The sequence below is a fragment of the Paramormyrops kingsleyae genome, chromosome 5 (genome assembly GCF_048594095.1).
Source record: "Paramormyrops kingsleyae isolate MSU_618 chromosome 5, PKINGS_0.4, whole genome shotgun sequence".
Classification (NCBI taxonomy): Eukaryota; Metazoa; Chordata; class Actinopteri; order Osteoglossiformes; family Mormyridae; genus Paramormyrops; species Paramormyrops kingsleyae.
Window position 1 is genome coordinate 18,914,521 of NC_132801.1, and position 20,217 is coordinate 18,934,737.

Here is a 20,217-nt window from a genome sequence, read left to right on the forward strand (position 1 = left end):
GGTAATTATAATTTTCTGCTTTGGTTATGTAAATATGCAATTAGACATCATCAGGTTTTCAGTTGCAACAATCGAAAGACTACTGTACTGTATTGAAAGTGGACTGCGAAAATTGTTTGGTCTACGCATGCTACAAACGCCGTCGTGTGGTTCGAAAAAGTAAAACACATAGGCAAAGAACTTGCACCGAATGAGGTTTTTTTTTTTAATCACGGAAGCAAAAGAAAAATTATTACAAGGTGAATAGTTTCACATTTTACACTTTTTAAAAGGTAATAAAGCACATAGTTAAATACAGAGAATGTTATATGTAGAACCATTTGCACGAAATTATTTACATAAGTAAACAAAATGAATGAGTGGAGTTTTACAGGCTCTGTTCAGGTTGGACCCGCCTGTTGTAATGCATCCTGAGTGATCTGCAGTTCACTGATTTGCTTCTTCAGCTGCATAATCTCTTCCTCTTGCTCCTCAACTTTCCTTTGCAAATTATGGATAACCTTAAAGGGCAAAATGCATGAGACACCACATCACAGAGTTTCTGCGTTGGTTTTCATTCAGTCAAGAGGATCCAAAACAACATCAAGGTCATTTTTCTTTGCAGCATATTTTGAACATACAAAGGAAAATGATTACATGTCAGCAACAGAATATTCCAACACTGTCAAGCTGACATTAGGAAACATGCAGCATGCTATATTCTTTTGGGTTTCTGACCCTAACTGTCCCTGTAATGCTTGCTACTGATAAAATTTGGTCTAGATCAATGTTTCCCTACCCAGTCCTTGGGGATCCCCCTTACAGTACATGTTTTTGCTCCCCCCAGCTCCTGATAGGTTCCAGAGAACCAGGTTGGAAAAAACTGGTCTAGATGTTAGTGTGAATTAGTCAGATACTTTTCTTAAAGAATGCTAATCCTGTTGAAAACCCTAACTGCACTTTCATAACAACAATAACAAACAATTTTTACAGTTTTTTCTCTAATGAGAAAAACAAACTAAAATTATTCTAAGAAGGTAAACAAAAATTTACAAAAAATTTGAATATAACAAATAGCATATTAAACAAGTACTGAAATTTCACAATGAAATTCTTGTGACACTGACATTCATGAAATTTATGTAGACTAAAAAGTGAATGTGCTCTATATTAAGTGTTCTACACCAAATCATCTACTGTATAACAGAATTTTTATGGTAAGCAAAGTAGTACTATTCATGTTTGACCGACTTATGCCTGTCATGAAACAATCATAATAAAATTTGAGTGTTTCATTTTAAAATGCTTGCCATTCACTCGGCCTCTTTAAATTTATGTACAGACAAGCCACTCTAGATGGATGTTATGGGACAGATTTACAGGATTCCCAGCAGTTTAAATTCATATTTACTAAACTTACTAAAGGACTCAAATGCACTTTAAAGTCTTCAATTAAAATCTTCCAAATTGGGTAAAATTTACTTTACATCAAAGCAGTCTTCTCACTTTAAGCTTGGGAAATCAGGAGACTTACCCTGCTTTTGCCATCAAAGAGCTCACTTTGCAGTAGGTGGGCTGCACTAGGCCTTTGGCAGGGCTCCGGGCTGGTCAGCTGACTGATGTAACCGCTAAGTGTGGGCCACCGCTCTGAGAAGCCACTGGGGACCTTCCCTCGGCGGACATTCTCCAGTGTATGCACACGCTCCATCTCGGTCCCAAAAGGCTGGAAGAGCTCAACAGCAACTATCCCCATGCTGTACATATCAGACTGGAGAGGACAGAGGCAGATAACTATTTACATTGTAGGACAATTTGCATGCTCGTTATTATTGTCTAAATAAAACCTTGTGTTTAAAGATATAAAGGCCATACCTTTGAATCGTAGTTGGAGCCCTTTAGTTGTTCTGGTGCAGCATATACAAATGTTCCTACTCCAGTGGTGTGAAAGGAACCTGGAAGAGAAAATGATATTGCAGTGCTGCTGTTGTAAAGGTCACTGCCCCAGTTCTCCTGGAATAGGCATGGCACGCCTGTCAAAATGTTGATAATTTAATAATAGAGAAGTAACCTTAATAGCAATGTTATTGTTAGCTATGTGGTTTGACGCTATCTCAACAATAATACATCACACAAATGTATAATCTATTAGGAACTGGTTAATTAAAAAGAGATTTTTAATAGAGATCTTACAACTGGCACTGGGCTCACAATCTTGAGCATCTACTATTATGTCTCTGCATGCAAGCCCAAAGTCTCCGATCTTCACGTGGCAGTCAGATCCATGTAGGAAAATATTTCTAGGCTGAAAAACAAAGCATGTCATTATTGAAATTAAATAAGGAAATGCACCACAGAGTAGTAACAAGTGATCATGAGCTTTGATATGGTAATGAAATGGGTTTAAAACTTTTATCTTCATTATGGTCATCTTTTGCAAATTTGTTGCTTTTTGCGCTGAATGTTTCATGTCGGAAAGTCTGTCTGATCGGTTATATTAAAGTATCATTTCATATCAGGTGTTGTTCAAATTATAACCAAACCATAGACCAGAATAACACTAATTGTGTGACACCATACTGAATAAGATTAACGGGAACTTCAGTTGCATGTTCCAATAGCTAAAGGAGAAGTTTAACATCCACAAACCTATTAACACCATTTTGTTAACAAACAGTTCAGATATAAAAACTACATATGTTATGCATCACCATCCACAAACAGGTAATCATAAATGCTGTGTTGATATACTTATGCATTAAGAGTAGATCTTGGCGCATTGCTTGAAAATACATTTGAAATATCTGGCCAAGCAATACTCTGGAAAAAAAAAAGTGATTTAGGTTAGTTAACATGGTTTTGAATAACCTCGGTTACCTTTCCGAGTGAACATGACTTGGTAAAAAACTGTAGGGAAAAGATAAAAAGGCCTACTGGTTAAAGCCCCGCCTCGCTTCATGTTTGTGGATGCTGGCTTAGCCTAGATAAGCTTGAAGCTACGAGTTATAATTCATCCCCTTTATGAAACGATATGTAAATATATATTAATTCGGGTTATTTACACAATGATACCTCAGACAGCTGTAATTTAAATGACTTGCCCTTCAGATCCTTACTGTTTTACAATCTTGACCAAAAATATGTTAGCCATTGATTATGTTCGGAAAAATAATAAATGTTCTGAAAAAAATTCTCTTCTCAACAAGTAAAATAAAGCTCAGACATTCGGGAGGAGCTCAAAGTAGAGCCGCTGCTCCTCCGCATCAAAAGGAGCCAGTTGAGGTGGTTCGGATGTCTATCTAGGATGCCTCCTGGACGGCTCTCTGGGGGGGTGTTTTTAGGCATGTCTAACTAGGAGGAGGCCCCAGGGCAGACCCAGGACACGCTGAAGAGATTATATCTCTCGGCCAGCCTGGGAACGCCTTGGTATTCCCCCGGAGGAGCTGGAGGAGGTGGCTGGTGAGAGGGAGGTCTGGGCATCCCTGCTTAAGACTGCTGCCCCTGACCCCGGATAAGCAGTGGAAAATGGATGGATTCTCCACATATGTAAAGTACATGGATAACTGGGACAACCTGGTTTGTAATTCTTAAAATATTACAAGCGATATACTTTGCCATGTAGAAATTTAAATCAAATGTATCATGGGAAGGAAGATATGTACTGGTTCTTAGGAGTTCACATGGAGCAACTAACATTATCACACTTGGTAACATTATCAAAAATCATGATGTTGGGTTCCATTGTTATGCTGCTGATACACAGTTTTTTATGTATCTGTTAAACCAGATGATGCATTGCAGCTCTCTGGATTAGAGGACTGTCTACCAGATATCCAGTGTTGGTTGGCAAAAAAATCCCTTGTTAAACACAGAAAAAACAGAAGTACTGCTAGCTGGACCTAAGGCTGCTCGAAATAAGTTTGACAACCTCAACCTTGGTGGTCTTCCTACTCAGCTTAACACAGTGGTCAGAGATCTTGGTGTCCTGGTTGGTTCAGATCTATGTTTTGATGCTCACATATGAAGTATTACTAGAACTGCATTCTACCATCTGCTGAACATAACTAAGCTTTGTAAGATGCTCTCCTTTCACGATGCAGAAAAATAAATACATGCCTTTATAACTTCCAGACTAGACTATTGTAATGCTCTCCTTTCTAGTTGCCCATCTGGATCCTTACATAAACTTCAGCTGGTACAAAATGCAGCAGCCAGAGTTCTTGCAAAACCTAAAAAATGTGATCATATTAGCCCTGTTCTATACTTCTTTCACTGGCTTCCAGTTAAGTCTCAGACTGACTACAAAATACTGCTACTAACTTATAATCTTTTACAACCCTCCTCACTTGCTTTAATCTCAAGGAGGAGGATATCTATTAGTACCTAGAGTAGAAAGAACTACGGCAGGCTGCAGAGCATTCTCTTATAGAGCTCCCTAGCTGTGGTATAATCTTCTAGCAGATGTGCAAGATTCAGGTTCACTCTCAATATTCTAGTCTAGACTAAAGACACACATTTCGTCTAGTTTATAGGGACTGTGGTTCAAGCTCTAGCTAACTGCTCACTCCCAGTTCGACCCATAGTGTGAGGTGTAGAGCTGGGTGGGGATCGGTGCCATTGGCTTTGGATGAACTGAACCGTCAGTGCTGTCACTCTAGCTTCACACCCCCTCGTGGAATTGGAGTGCTGATGTTTCAGGGACTCCCCATGCCTGCGTTCCCACTTGCCTCTCCCTCCTATTTATACTACCCTAGTCATGTCTGCTGGAGCTTACATATTGCACTCACCTACCTGTTTGCACTGCCTCTAGTCTCCCCTACTTGCACACAACTAATTGAACATTTTAATTCCCCTACCCCTCCTGGGCTGTGCTGCTAGGATACCCCAAAATATCAAGCTATTCTGCCTACCCTGCTGCCTGCGACGTCTCTACTACCTGTGGCGTCTTTCCGGCCTGCCCACCCTTGTCCCGGTGACGTCTCTCCTGTATGCCCTGCTGCTGTACCACTGTTCATCCTGCCATTAGAAGCAACACCAGCACCTGCCTGCTATCAACTGACTGCCCCCAGCTTTGAGACTCAAATACTAAAATTTGAAGTGTGAATTGGGACTTTGCCATCTTGCTCATTTCACTACTTCTGCCAGCCCCTGGAGGATGGGCTCCCCCTTTGAGTCTGGTTCCTCCCAAAGGCTCTTCCTTTTAGGGAGTTTGCCATTGTGGCCTCTGGCTTGCTCACTGCAGGCCTTGGGCAGGGATAATGTAAAACACTTTGAAACAATGCAATATGAAATGTGCTTATAAATAAAATTGAGTTGAATTGAACTGCATAAGCAAGGATTCCATCCCAACACACTGCTGATTCCAGAGTATCACTCCCAGAGGATTGTACTACTGCACCTCTCCTATCAAACCCTGACCCTTCTGCATATATGTAGAATCTATGTACATCAGCACTATAGAGAGGGGTTCAGATTATATCTGACAGATGCCTAATAAATTTGACTTTGTCTACAGATGCTGGGATTGGCCATCAAAGATGACATTCCCTGGCTCAAATCCTGATATCCATAACGACTCCACAGAGTAAACTGTACAAGCTGACCTCGCTACATGTGTCACCGGTTAATTAAATTCAAGCTCATCCTTGAAATCAGCCTCATGAAATTAAAGAAAGTGCAACTCAAATCCAAAGAACTTACCTTGAGGTCTCTGTGCATAATTCCTCTGGAATGGATATGGTCCACCCCTTCAAGTATTGCTCGGAGAATTCTGAATGTTTTTTCCACATCTACACTCCCATAAGGATCTAAAATTTATGGGAAAAAATCCTTACCACATTTACCACCTGTTTCTGAACGTTTCTGAACACAACTAGGACAAACAGCATGGGTATGCTCATTTATTATGCTGATGGGCCTCTACATTCACCAATGGGCCGTGGATTAAGGACTGTCAAGTTTGAATGTTACTTTTTTATAACTGATTCTGTCTTTTATTAACATGTTTAAACATATTGGATATGTGTGGGACCAATCAAGTTATTTTTCTTCAGACAGTTTAGACTGTCCAGTGATGAAAAAAAACACACTTTAACCTCAATTCAGTTTCAAAAATGCAGCTTTCACGATGTACTATTTGTGAGTACTTAATAATCATCATCACCATCATCATCTATAGGTGTGTCTATAAATACAAGGACAAAGTGGAAGAACTCCTAATGGGTTTTAAAGTGCTAAGAGTTGGGGGAGGTAAAGAGAAGACTGTGTGAAGCATGACACTCTTACCTGATGGGGTAGTGCTGCCCTGGTTCCGCTCCAGGATCCAGTCCCTCAGAGAGAGTTTGCACAGCTGCATTTGGATGTACAGCATGAGCTGGAGCTGCATCTGCTCAATACAGTGATATGGGTTTCAGGAAAACAGGAATATGATTAGGTACAGTGGTCATTTTAAATGGCCAGATGGGCTTAACATGCTTCTTACAAACATTACAGCAGTAAATCATAAATAATTTCAGCAAAGTTCAATGGGATGCACAATTGTCATAGCATCACAATGAGCGCTGGTAATACCTTTTGGGTACGCTTGTCACTGCACTGGTGACTGTCTGTATCAAAATAAGAGTTGTTTAACTCAAACTTGCTCCTATTTGACTGGCCCTCTGTCAGCGCAGACCCATCCCGATTGGCCACGGGGCAGCCGTTCACCGCTGTTACATGCGGATCCCCCAGAAACACACAAGGCACAAAGTTCTCCATAGTACTCCTGCCTTTGGGGCACACCGCTTCGCTCTGCTCTGGTGTGCTTCCAGGTACACCTTCTGCTGTGCTAGCTTCCTTCAGAGAGTCTTGCATGTTTGCATCTGGGCAGTGGGAGCTTTCAAATACTATAGAGGAGCCATCACTTCTGCAAAAACCAAAGGAACTCATGAGAAACGGTTCTCATGCCTTAGTATTTGTTTTGAAAAAATGCATTTTTAATACAAAAGGCTGCTGATTTAAACAAGTGACATCTGCTTACTCTTTCATTGACGATGGTTTCAGTGCTGGCAAATTAGAAATTACAGATTTTGGGTCTGAAAGAAAAAGTAATGGAAGTATCATGAGTAAGCGGTTAGCACGCATTTGTACACCTTCTCTACTCACTTATGTAGCATAATGATTTATTATTAATGCCGCGACAGAAGTCAGAAAACACCACGGCAATTGAATAGAATAAGCCGAGAATTTCCATAGTAATAAAAATAATGTGCGTTTCTGTTTGAATAAGTACAGCAGCCAAATCTCTTGTGTTGCAAGTTCAAATTACAGATACATATATAGATTTCAAACTGCCCTTAACCCCCAGCTCCCTGGGTGCCCCAACAGGTGGCTGCCCTTTGCGGACAACTTACTCTACAAAGAGCAAGTTGAGGGAGGCATAAAGACAACTTCCCTACGGGGATCAATAAAGTATCTATTATTATTATTATTATTATTATTAACATGATACAAATTACTGTGTGTGCCGGATGTAAATACAGTAATGAAAAAATAAAATAAAAATGTGTACATGCAGGACGTTTGCTTACTTTCTTCAGAAGACTGCACATGTTCCATCCACGCTGTGTGATAACCCACTATATAAGGATGCTGTACGCTAGACAGCAATTTCACCTCCCTAAGAACCTGCAACAAAACACGGGTACAATGATTCAGTCTGGATGATTACATGCACAAGTTTTGACCATTCAGTTATTCACAAATGTGACTTTCGGCTAGATTTCTGTTTCTGGTACCCGGTTAACATGATGGTATTTGCTCGGAAAGGCTGTCCATCAAAATAAATAAACAAACAAACAAACACAGACACACATACATACCTTTCTACAGTCTTCTCTTGTAACATTCTTTATCAGAATTTTCTTAACTGCATACAACTGGCCATCCAATTTATTCCTCACCTATGGACACAAGACAAACTACTCTTTCCATATCTGCATTTCAAGCACCTACATTTACCATAATAGTCATATCCACAGCACCTGCACTTTATCTGCTACTGACTGTACACGGTCTAGTTTTGTTCTCCCTAATATTGGTTTTGCATTGTCTGTATTGTTCAGCACTGTTAGCCGAACGAAAAAGCATCCCAAAGCACCTGCTGCGCATATCCAACAACGAATTTCGAGTCTTGAGTCGCAAACAACACCGATGACCCAGTAAACTATTGATTTGTCTTTATAAACATTTATCAGATCCATTTTTAAAATATCTGAAAATACAACAGTACCCGAAAAACCTTTCCATACGATCCTTTGCCAAGTCGACATATTTCCTCAAACTCACTGAGGTAGCGAGATGTCTGAGCTTGGAAAAGACCATCTTTTGGTCTAAACAAGAAAACAATACAGAATACACAGCACATTTTAAATTATTTACTTAAATGATTAACCTTTGTGATAATATACACAAATAATACACATATAATTTTACACTTAAGAATAGACCCAGTGACAAATTCATACCATACAGAGCTTGAATATTTTAATACAATAATGCCATAATATCTAGCCACAAAGTTAGTGTTCCTACCTTGTCTTTAGGCTCTGAGTATCTGTATTTAAATACCTATGGTCCTAGACACAAAGAAAAACACTCATTATTTTAGAATGACAATAAAACATCCATTACCCTTTAAATGAGGGACTCCACCTGTAACTGAAACATGCTCTATGGAAAGTGAATTCAAACCAAGCATGCCACATTTATGTACTACCTGTTGGAAGAGGGAAGTGCTGGCCGCATGCAACAGCTCAGCAAAAGCCCTGTTGTGCTGGAGCCTCACGGTGCTGAACTCATCGCTTACGGCCAGTGGAGAGAGCAGGTTCATCGCTGCCAAGCGCTGTCCAATCACTGAGTGAGCAGGCAAAGTATTGCAGCAGAAATGACAGATATCATATCAGGTCATGTATTACTGCTGCGTTCATGAGCATATAGATAATGCACCCTCAAGAAAAAAATTTTCTAAAGGGATACAAACCTTTGAAAAGCATACGTGATCGCTGCTGATCTTTCTCATAGACAAAACACAAGTGCTCTAGGAGGGAACCTAACAGCAGGTGGTTGGGAATTGCGGAGGCGAAATCCTGGATGGACGGGTACTGTTTACCAGAAATGAGCACCTCGCCATTTTCAGCAGAGTCCGAAGCTACATTTAAAAGAAGCACAAGAGGAATGTCATTTAGTTACATGAAAGAAGATTCAAACTCACTGTTCCAACAAATTGACTGTATTCCACATATTGGGATCCCGTGCAGGCTGTCCACTGCCTTGTGCTCTGTGCTTCCTGGGTCAGGCTCCAGAGTCAGTGTGCCCCAATATTACATAAGTTCACAATAAAGACTGATGGCCATATATTATGCTGTGCATGATTAGAAGACAAGGCTACATACCACCCCCACAATACATACAAATTAAAAGTTTGTTAAAAGTTTGCCTTACCTTCAGCAATGACTTTAGCAATCAACTGAAAAATATCTTTATTCTCTTGTGCCATCGCTTAATTATATGCTAACTTAACATTCAAACACAGCTGAACATTCAATCAACTTCTAAATAACACCTCCTGTTTTCGTAGCGGTCATGTTAATAAGTGAGGCTTATCAGACTAAAACATAACCGGCAGTGCACTCCCCCAGCCCTGCCCCACAAAAAGGGCTATGAAAACATAGACAGAGGCACAATAAACAGTTCCTCATGCAGGTACTTAAATGCTACACAACATTAAACTTACACGATATCATTTTTCTATGGCTGTTCACTGTGCAGTCTTAAGCACAAACAATTTCCTCAGCGATAATAAACGCTTTCTGATTTTGACTGTGACAGCTACAATTAGCAAGTGACAATTTAATTCGGAGCAAAGACGTCAACGGATCTTAAAGCGAATGAAAAAAGACGTGTGAAAGATTATAATGCAAAGGTAATCCAGTATTTGAATTCATGAAGACCATAACAAACAATTGCCAGGAATGATATGTGCCAAAAGAATTACAGTCATGACTGATACCAACATAGCAACATGAAACAGTGTGTTTCATGACGAGGGTGAGACCATACAACCTTGAACACTAGTACTGTTAACTCTGTTAACTAGAGTTAACTCCAGTCGGGTGACCTGCTATACTTACTGTCAAACTGAAGGTCTTCCTCGTCTTCCTTCGGTAATTCAAAGACGCTTCCACTGAATCTCCTGTTTTTGTAGCCTACATTCCTGCGAAATAGTATGCGGTCGTTACTCGAACTTTCCTCAGTCGATTTGCCTTCACTGCTCGACATAATCTCGGTTAACTAACAACCGACGTTCAACGAAATGCTGGGTAGCTAAGCTAAATTTAGCCAAGTAGGTAGGTCGGGTTCAGTTAGATTTAAAAAGAAAATAACATACTGTACGGTTTATTTTTAAACATTCACTCTCCAGCCATTGTTAAGTTTCGTAAATTTTAACGGTAAAGTTAAGTACAGTTTACGTCGGATTCAAACTTGCATTTCACATGCAGCTACCTCATTGTAGGCAGCATTATACTCGTTACTAGTATGAAATATACAGTAAGGGTGTGTGTAGAACTTACATTAAAAAAAACGTAAAACGGGACTCTTTTTAAATTAGTGCTTTACTTGAAAATGATACTGGTTAACAACCTATTTAATTCAATTATTTAAGCTACGATTGTGATTCGAGTAGCTTTCTGTTATTCATATTTACAGAATATGATGATTTCCACCATTTGGGTTTACACTTTTTCTTTTCGTTGAACAATTTTAGACGGTTCCTACTGTATAACAAGACATGACGAAACTTCAGTGAAAACGCTGGGCTTTCTGAATATTATTCAATTATGAGACGTTTTAGGGCCATGGAAGTGAGTGTTATGATTAAGGAAAATCGGTTGTTTTTTGACGTGCTTAACTCGATAATAATTAATGACTGAAACCAAGAAAAGTTTTATGATGTAGAAATGTTAGAACTTCTAGAGTGACGTAGCCAGGTATTGATTGTCTTTTAGTATATGTGGAGGGTTTAAACCCCTTTCGATAACAGGAATAATCATACATTTGCAGGACGTAGAGTGGGCTGCAAAATGTACATATGTAAATTACTAAAATTTTACAGGAGCATTGTAATAAGGATCCATGAGAAACTGCCCCATAATCTAACCACCCACTGCACAAGCTTCATTAATTTACAGAACTCATTTGCACCATACCCAAGCTGTTGGCACTTCACATACATCCATTTATCGATTTAGTTCTTTATTTATATTGTCCACATGCTTGTCTTATCATTGCACATCTCCTGTAAAATACTTTTTTCATACTTATTTGTCCTTGTATCTTTAACTTTAGATGTTTAGTTGTATGATTAATTTGCTTATGCCGTGACACCACCCGCATCAAAATAAATTCCGCAATAAGACGGTATTAGAACGTAGCTTAAGTTCTATAGAATAAAAAGTCTGACAGCACACTTCCTGTCAATCGTGCGTTATGGTCTCCATAAATTCAAATACTGAAATACCCTTGAATTATAAGCTTTTCACACGCTTTAAGGTCCCATGACGTCTTTGCTCCAAATACATCATATGTACGGCATCTCTAGTGTGTCAAACTTCACCAGGCCACAACGATTAATGGTTTTGACGGTCACGGCAAATCGATTAAATTTGTGGAAACTTTAAAAAGTGGAAATCCATAGAAAATGTGTATGTTTTTTTTTTTTTTTACCTTACCAAGCTGTTAATTTCAATAACTAATGCTTTTTGTGCATGGCAATCATCTTTTCAGTTTTGTCTGTTAATTCACAGAAACAGGAAATATGTTTAATATGCTTTTACTAAGGTGTCTCTAGGTTGTCTGTACTCCTCGGTTGTTTGTATGAAGGGTTAGGGTTAGCCGTTTCACGTTTGTTCTGTAACGATGAAGGTTACTGAAAGAAATTTCTGATGAAGCTTTATATATGATCATATATAGTTGCTGCTGATAGCATTCTTGCCTGCACTACAGACATGTCAAAGCTGCATAAGTTGTAGCTTTCGCTTTTTAAGAATAGTGACAGGGACCAGGCAGCTAACTTCCAGTCGGGATCTGTTTTTTTTTTTTTTTTTTAATTATTCCTCGGGAAATATTTGGAGCAGGATTTCATCCAAGGTGTACCCCAATCTTGTGTCATGTGTTGCCCGATATAGGATTCTGACTCCATGCTACCCTGATCAGGGGTACATTTCCCAAAAGCTCCCGTTAGCAACGTACACAGTTCAGTTGCATAGTTCAAACTCTGTAAGCTGCCAACGCTGTTAGCAACTATGCTTTTGGAAAACGTACCCCAGGATAAGCGGTAAGAAGAGGCACCTTATAAAGCGCAGGGTTGCAAACCCTCGCACATCTGGAGCGAAACTCTCACTTACAGACTAACGCTCACGCAAGAAATCATATGGCAATTTGTATTATTCCATTATAAACCTAAAATTAGCTACATCAAAAGCGTTGGGTCAGTTTGCAAACCCTACAAACTATTTAAAAGGTAATACAATTTACATACTAGTCTCGAATTGAAAAATCTCACTCCAGCTAGCTGACCGAAATTCAGCAACTCTGAAAGCGTCATCGATAAAGCACAGTAAATACTAACCAAATATTGTACTTTTTTCAATACGCTAAGTTATATCTCATTACCTCCAGATATGCAGCAAGTAATGGTAGATTGTTAAAATGTGAAGTTTTACGGCATGATTTTCCCGCTAAATATTAGTTTACCGTTTCCATGGCGTTTCCACACTGTTGGTTTCATAATAAAAGTTACTGTTATGTTTAGCACCTCATTTATATGAAAAAAATCGGACTTAAGAGATTAATGCGGTAGGCAATTCAGTTTGTACGAATTGGTTTAAAGATCAGGCAGAAGCTAAAATGTTTGAAGTTGAATATGTAAAACTGCAGAATGATGAAATAACCAAGACACATTCAACACAAAACGTAATAATTTAAGAATAAATCAATAAAGCATTATACTATACATTTGTGATTTATAGCATACACATTGATAGCGAAAATAATGTCTGCATAATACATAAATACATTCCATAAAAGAAGAAAATAAGTACTAGCGTGCGCAAATTTTGCTTTTATTTTGAAAAATTCAGGACCGTGACCTTAGGAAGTGAAATGTCTAACCCGTATTGTGGCAAAATGGCATGTTTATGTGCGTTTCACACATGCTAACATATTTTTCTATTTATTAACAAATTATTTCGTGGTGGAATCATAGATAATAGGTAGCCATGTAGCGAATAAAAGTATTTGTAGTATTTTGTAAGTTTCGGCAAAGGTATTATCATTTGCTATTTAGTAAGTTAGCTGGGTTAGAGTCTGCTTATAAATTACATGCGAAATGACAGAACCTTGGTGAGTTCTCAGGTTACAGCTCTGCTGCTGTATTTTGTCCTAAAGAGCTGCAATTAGCTTTTTGTATCTTTGCAAAATAGAGCGAAGTACTAACTTTATATTGATAAACTGCATTAGTATTTATTCTAGTGTTATCTAAGGATATAAATAATTAAACTAATCCATCCCCCAGTCGCTTAACAGTACGGGGTCATAGATATATAAGTAATTAGCAAAACTATTTCTTGTTTTTTTTTTTAAACTAGTTCTGAAGCAGCTCGAGCAATCAGGCCCATAGACCGGAACTCGGTGCACCAGATCTGCTCCGGACAGGTCGTGCTGAGCCTGGCTACAGCTGTGAAGGAGCTGGTGGAAAACAGCATAGATGCTGGAGCTACCAATGTAGGCAAGTATGCTTTGTGGGCACGTCAAGTTCTGCACAAGTAAATACTATATGTATAACTGAAACATTATTGTTTAATGTCTTAACCAGTTTTACTGTGTATCTTAATGTTTTTCTATTTTCTGTCTTTTCTATTCTGGTTATGTTGCCATTGTTTTCCAATTAATGCACAAGAACAGATGTCAACACAATTTCGTTGTACTGAAGTAAAATGACAATAAAGCTCTTTCTCTAGCTTATCTAATAAACTTACTCATGTTTTGAAGGTATTAGTATATGGTTTAGCATATTAAGCCTAATGTCTGAAATCTTTAAGTAATTTGGTTATCCTCAAATATTTTTGCTGTTAACTGCCGGATTATTTTCTTTGGTACTTTGTAGAGATTCGATTGAAAGAATATGGATCAGAATTGATAGAAGTATCTGACAATGGAAAGGGAGTGGAGGAAGGCAATTTTGAAGGACTGAGTGAGTAGCAAAACTCAATTGAGTGTATCAATAAACTGTCAGTAGATTATGTTCTTCTTTAATTGTACTGTAATGCCTATTTTGTACTGTGCTTCTTTGCAGCATTGAAGCACCACACCTCTAAACTGCAAGATTTCTCTGACCTCATTCACGTAGAAACATTTGGCTTCCGAGGTGAAGCTCTCAGTTCACTGTGTGCCCTTAGGTATGGCTCTTTGGGACATGCCTCATTGTGTTGTCCTAATGTCACGCGTCACACAGAGGCTTTACTTGGGTGTAAGTTTAATGTTTATCGCACTCGTTGGGTTACCATTAGCACCTCTTATTCCAAACCTTTGGTACATTTACGGCACATCTGTTTGTTGTCACGTAAGTTGCACTATAATATTCATTGAAAAGGGTGCATATTTTGTAATTATCCTTAATAGTTTTTGGGTTTATTATGTTCACAGATAATGGGCTCACAGACAATTGCTGTTAATGATAATATATGTAAAATATTGCCATGTTAATCATTTGATGATGTGTGATTAAATCTTAAATGTCTTTGATCCTCAAATCATATACTTAATTGTGAGATGAAGTTTGTTTTGTTTAGCATATGAAAAGTTTAATCTGTTCCTGAATTTCCTGCTTCCTTCTTTCCATTGGATATATAATATTCCTTTGTGAGAACTCCCTTGTGCTTTTGCTGTGTTTTTTCTGGTAGCCTTCCTACATGATGCTGGTGTTCGTCTTGACATGTCCATGTTATCCCACAGTGACCTGAGTGTGGTGACATGCCATGAGTCCGCCCACGTGGGCACACGCCTCGTCTTCGATCATGACGGCCACATCAGCCAGCGCAGCCCCCACCCTCGGCAGCAGGGCACCACCGTGCTGCTGCAGAACCTCTTCTACACACTGCCAGTTCGCCACAAGGAATTTCAGCGAAACGTCAAAAAGGTGCTGTGGGGAGCTTTATGTTGAGGAAGTGTGCCAGTGGCCAGCTAATAGGCAGCCGTTTGTTTTAAGATAATCTTTGTACTGAGATTTGGCACGCATTCATCTGTTTTCTGTTGCTGTTTTTCATTTTAAGTTTGACTGATTGTTTAAAAGTAAGAATTCAGTTAGAGGTGTTTCATACTTCAGGTTATTTGTAATGCAATGACCCCAATTTTTTATGCTTTTTTTTAAAGATCAACTGAGAAGGTGTTTGATAAAGTCATGGTATTTTCTTGGGGATACAAGTTCAGCGGCATGATTCCTGTGTGTCGTGCAGGAATATGCCAAAATGATCCAGGTCCTGCAGTCATACTGCATCATCTCCACGGGAGTGAGGATAACCTGCACCAATCAGATCGGCCAGGGCAAGCGCAACGTTGTGCTTTCCACCAATGGCAGCCAAAGCATGAGGGACAACATTGGAGCTGTGTTTGGGCCCAAACAAGTGAGAAAATCACGTTTGTTTGCCGTGCTTTTGTCACTTAAGAGATTGAGAATTAGAGCCAAATACAAATCTTAGTTTTTCATTGTATGAAACATTTTATCCCCATTAATAATTTCCCATAATTAAAATGTATCCATGATTGGTATGTGAAGTATGGTTCAAGAGTAAAAATGATCGTGTTTAATTTAATGCTCCTGTATGTCTTTGTTTAGCTCCAGAGTTTGCTGCCATTTCAGCAGCTTTCTCCCACTGAGGCTGTCAAGGAAGACTATGGTCTCAATGACGCACACTTACCCACTGATCTTTATGTGTAAGTTTGGTAGCTAATTCTTTCACAAATTGCCAACCACTTTTTTTCTCTCTCGATTTATCAGTGTCCACTCTGTATTTATAGAAATGTTGAGTACATTAACAAAGGAGCTTCTCAGTTTTTGTGAGTGCAATTCTCGAAAGGAAAAAAGAACAACTGAAAAGAATTTCTAAATATGAGACGGATTGCTGTGCAGGATCTCAGGGTTCGTGTCACGTGGAGATCACGGTGTGGGTCGAAGCTCCACTGACAGGCAGTTCTTCTTTATCAACGACCGTCCATGTGACCCCTCAAAGGTACTTGAATGACAGTACAGATGTAGGTTGTTTACGTAAGCCCATTTGTCTTTATGTTGCTTAAAACATATACATGTATATATTCCATATATAACATATGTTTCACTTTATTTTCAGGTTTCCAAGCTTGTAAATGAAGTTTATCACATGTTTAACAGACATCAGTACCCGTTTGTTGTTTTGAATATTTGCGTTGCTTCAGGTAAGACAGTGTAACATTTCAGACCAAATATTCTATTTAGATGTCAGCTGGAGTTATTATTTTTACAAAATTGTGTTCCCTGTGTCAAATACTGCACACCTCACTATGTGTAATAACTCGACCTAATTAGTTGGCAATTCATTTAATGTAATCATTTAAAATGCTTACCCCGCTGTTTGTTTCAGACCGCGTTGACGTTAATGTTACCCCTGACAAGCGTCAGATCTTCCTTCAAGAAGAAAAACTTTTGTTAGCCATTCTGAAGACCTCCCTGGTAGCCATGTATGATACTGGTGTAAACAAGATCAGCCTTAACCACACAAACTTGCCTATGCTGAGTAAGCAGCATAATTGATTCCCAAAGATTTTTTCATATTTCTGTATCTACATGTTTATTTAGTATGTTTGTTATGTGTTTACAGGCACGTGTAGGGATGTTGTTCAGTCTCCAGATGTAGAACAACCTGAGACTGTCATGGAAACAGAAGTTCTTCCAGAACCATCTCTTTCCCTCACAAACTCCTCCTTGAACCTGGCCGGGCTGAGGGCTGCATTTTCATTGCATCAGGTGGCAGGTGGAAAAAACCAGCCTAACAGCAGTAAAACTAGTTTTCATGCTCCAGCTCAGAAGAAGTTAAAGTGCTTTTTCGGCAGTGCTGACAAAAACATGATACAGCAGCCTTCTAGAAATGCACAGGACTCCGTAGCACCATCATTTTTGAAGACCCCAGTGGCAGAAGGCAATGGAAGTGAGCTAACTGGGGACAGTAACATGGACACTAACAGTGGGAGTGTGTTGCCTGAGCTGGCAGAGCAGTACTTGGGGATGGGGACTGGAGAACATGCGCTCAAATCTGGATCAGCATTCAGTTCCCCAGAGGAGAAGGCTGTTAACAATAGTGAGAGTGAGAACCACTGTGGAAAGGGAAATGAAGACCATGAGTCCAAGAAGGCCTCCGTCTTGAGCGGAGCTGATCCCTGTAGACACAAAGAGCCTTGCAACTCGAGTCCTGACACTAAAAGGCCTAAGTTAGAGGCCGTCGTCTCAGGCATGAAAACTGCCCCCGGTGTGATCAAGCTTGATGCCCCAGTCAGCATGATAAAAAAAATCGTTCCGCTTCGCTTCTCTTTACCTGATCTAGCAGATCGTTTGCGGAAACTGCAGGAGCAGAGAAAGGAGAGAGCTAGTGAAGGGCTGAAGTACAGGCGGTTTAGGGCGAAGATAAACCCAGGGGAGAACCAGACTGCGGAGGATGAGCTGAAGAAGGAAATCAGGTATTATTACAGATTTGGAAACACAAGAAGAATATTTATGTGGGGGAGTGGAATTACTCTTTTGAAATTGGCATAAACGAGCTGCTTTATGTAATGTAAACCAATTTATGGAGCATTGGTGTCTATATGACTACTTTTGCTATAGTACATGGGAAACCCTTAATTTTTAACTCAAGATTTTGTAAATATACAGGCGCTTCTCTACTTACGAACTTTCAACTTACAAACTTTCAGACATACGAACGAAGAGTCAAAATTGTGTTCCTTGGGCTCCTGTTTCCGATCTACAACAATTTTTTTCTTTCTGCGCGCCAATTCCACCTAGTACGACATCTAGCCGCTACTCCCGCCGCACTGCAGCGTAGTGTTCATACTCCCAGCATACTAGTTCTTTGTACTTGCGTATACCCTTAAAATGATGTTGAATAACGACTTACGAACATTTCAAGTTATGAACGCCCGTTCAGAACGTATCTCATTCGTAAGTAGAGGAGCTTCCGTACTTTGCCGTTAAAATTTTGGTTTACAGCTACTTGGAAAACACGAAAGAAAGACTTTTCTATGGCTGGATGATTAAATATGTTAGAAATCTGTTTCTGTTTCTTCCAGTAAAGACATGTTTAAAGAGATGGAGATTATTGGCCAGTTCAACCTTGGATTCATCATCACCAAACTAAAATCTGACATTTTTATGATAGACCAGCATGCCACAGATGAAAAATATAACTTTGAGATGTTGCAACAGCACACAGTGTTGCAAGGGCAGAAACTTATAGCGTAAGTATTCTGGAGCCTACCGCATATGATATATCCATAAATGCAGTATGAGTTTGGACTTGTTTTCATCTAAACTCTGAATTTGTTTGCTTAAGCTGTTGAGACACCTTGATCATATTTTTGGCGATATCTGTTTCTGCTAATAAAGCTAAATTTGTTCCATTCACCTAACTGGTATACTTACGCTAAAATGTAAAGTGGTGCCATATAATACTGCATCTAGTTAATAACGCTTGTTTATTGAAGGAATACGAAATATGATTTATTATAACTTTACTTCACCATGTTGATTACATTTTAAAGGTGTAAACATACAATTAATTTTAAATCTTGTTGCTTGTCATTTTTATTTATCATTCATGTAGTCTTCTGGTTATTTGTATTATTTTCAGTCCACAGAAGCTTCACCTCACAGCAGTGAGTGAGACAATACTTATGGAAAATGTGGAAATCTTCAAGAAAAATGGTTTTGATTTCCTTATTGATGAGGAAGGTATCTATTCCAAAATTTCATTTACAGATCAGAATGCACCTTAGAGCGTCACCATCCCTATTGACACTGAAGTCAGTGATATGTTGGCATTAGTGTGTTGCTGATGTATGAATCTTCCTTTTCAAAGCCCAAGTCACAGAGCGGGTGAAGCTGGTTTCTCTTCCCACAAGTAAAAACTGGACCTTTGGACCAGCTGACATCGAGGAGCTGGTCTTCATGCTGAGCGACAGCCCAGGGGTCATGTGCAGACCTTCCCGTGTTAGGCAGATGTTTGCTTCTAGGGCTTGCCGTAAATCGGTGAGAGGCCGCACTTAAATCGTTATGCTGTGTATTTGCGTTAACATAGAATATTTTTAATGTGACATGAGTAATTACTGGAATTACAATTAAAAACGTTGTATGTATAATGAGTTTATCAAGAGTAAATGGGCTAAAATTAGACTAAGTAGACTATAGAATTTGAATGTCTTACTTGCAGAAAGTTTGCATCACTTTTAAGCTGAATACCTGTCATCACTCTTATAAAGTGAGTAGAATATTCTAAATTAAGCAAAAGTTCTGGTTTTTGTGTCTTCAATTTAACCATGTTCAAGATACTTTTGAAGAGAAGAGCAGATCTTAAGCAGTTTGTGATGTTCCCTGATGCTGAATGTCTCCCATCTTATTAGGTGATGATTGGCACTGCCTTGAAGAACAGTGAGATGAAGAAACTGGTAGCACACATGGGTGAAATTGAGCAGCCATGGAACTGTCCCCACGGAAGACCCACCATGAGGCACCTAGCCAACCTGCACATGCTCACTCAAGACTGATGCCTATACTGCCACCTAGTGGCCATGCTTTGAAATGCATCACAACCCATGTTTTTATTTTGCCATGTAACAAGCATGTTGCATTAATACAGACTTTTAGTGTTTTATTCAGTTTTAAACCAAAACGTGGGTTTGCATTGAAAAAAATCACCTGTAAATTTTAGTCAGTAGATACAAATTATTTTGATGGCTCATCTTTGACATATATAACTAATCTTTAGTTTCTTTTTCATGTTGAATAAAAATGTATTTTTATTTCTATCCAAGTTTTTTTTTTCATGCTTTCAGTCTTGATTTATTTTTCTTGAAATGGGAACTCATTTTTGAAGTTCGTTTTTGTTGAATTACCTCAAGCAG

General features: G+C 39.1%; 2 protein-coding genes across 8 annotated transcripts; one reads left to right on the forward strand and one right to left on the reverse strand.

Moving 5' to 3' along the window:
• Positions 1-181: 181 nt before the first annotated feature.
• Positions 182-11,263, reverse strand: eif2ak1 (eukaryotic translation initiation factor 2-alpha kinase 1). Of its 6 annotated transcripts, none has more exons than XM_072712326.1 (16): positions 11,223-11,263; positions 10,146-10,228; positions 8,996-9,163; positions 8,732-8,868; positions 8,548-8,591; positions 8,246-8,345; positions 7,836-7,916; positions 7,545-7,641; positions 6,995-7,049; positions 6,547-6,880; positions 6,262-6,361; positions 5,677-5,783; positions 2,170-2,281; positions 1,852-1,931; positions 1,514-1,747; positions 182-500 (listed from the first exon to the last, which is right to left on the reverse strand). In XM_072712326.1, the coding sequence occupies exons 1-16, from the start codon at positions 11,246-11,248 to the stop codon at positions 381-383; spliced, it is 1,878 nt and encodes a 625-aa protein (XP_072568427.1). In that variant the 5' UTR covers positions 11,249-11,263; the 3' UTR covers positions 182-380. The 6 variants fall into 6 exon arrangements, 5 of the variants coding, with proteins under 5 accessions (XP_072568427.1, XP_072568428.1, XP_072568429.1 ...); XM_072712327.1 differs by lacking the exon at positions 11,223-11,263 and adding an exon at positions 10,519-10,538; XM_072712328.1 differs by lacking the exon at positions 11,223-11,263 and adding an exon at positions 10,502-10,520.
• Positions 11,264-13,158: 1,895 nt separating this feature from the next.
• Positions 13,159-20,121, forward strand: pms2 (PMS1 homolog 2, mismatch repair system component). Of its 2 annotated transcripts, none has more exons than XM_023831190.2 (15): positions 13,159-13,416; positions 13,662-13,801; positions 14,180-14,266; positions 14,369-14,471; positions 15,028-15,211; positions 15,528-15,695; positions 15,908-16,005; positions 16,202-16,301; positions 16,419-16,503; positions 16,689-16,841; positions 16,926-17,778; positions 18,388-18,555; positions 18,948-19,048; positions 19,176-19,345; positions 19,717-20,121. In XM_023831190.2, the coding sequence occupies exons 1-15, from the start codon at positions 13,403-13,405 to the stop codon at positions 19,858-19,860; spliced, it is 2,568 nt and encodes an 855-aa protein (XP_023686958.1). In that variant the 5' UTR covers positions 13,159-13,402; the 3' UTR covers positions 19,861-20,121. The 2 variants fall into 2 exon arrangements, with proteins under 2 accessions (XP_023686958.1, XP_072568435.1); XM_072712334.1 differs by having other exon boundaries at positions 13,185-13,213.
• Positions 20,122-20,217: the final 96 nt, after the last annotated feature.

Bases quoted from the DNA above. Each gene is read 5' to 3' on its own strand.
- eif2ak1 (XM_072712325.1), bottom strand. From the start codon at position 10,293: ATGTCGAGCAGTGAAGGCAAATCGACTGAGGAAAGTTCGAGTAACGAC. The intron at 7,917-8,245 runs GTACTGTTGTAT...TTGTGTCCATAG, and splicing joins CGTATGGAAAGGTTTTTCGG to GTGAGGAATAAATTGGATGG. The intron at 1,748-1,851 runs GTATGGCCTTTA...TGTCCTCTCCAG, and splicing joins GCTCCAACTACGATTCAAAG to TCTGATATGTACAGCATGGG.
- pms2 (XM_023831190.2), top strand. The intron at 16,006-16,201 runs GTAAGTTTGGTA...ATTGCTGTGCAG, and splicing joins TTACCCACTGATCTTTATGT to GATCTCAGGGTTCGTGTCAC. The intron at 18,556-18,947 runs GTAAGTATTCTG...TATTATTTTCAG, and splicing joins CAAGGGCAGAAACTTATAGC to TCCACAGAAGCTTCACCTCA.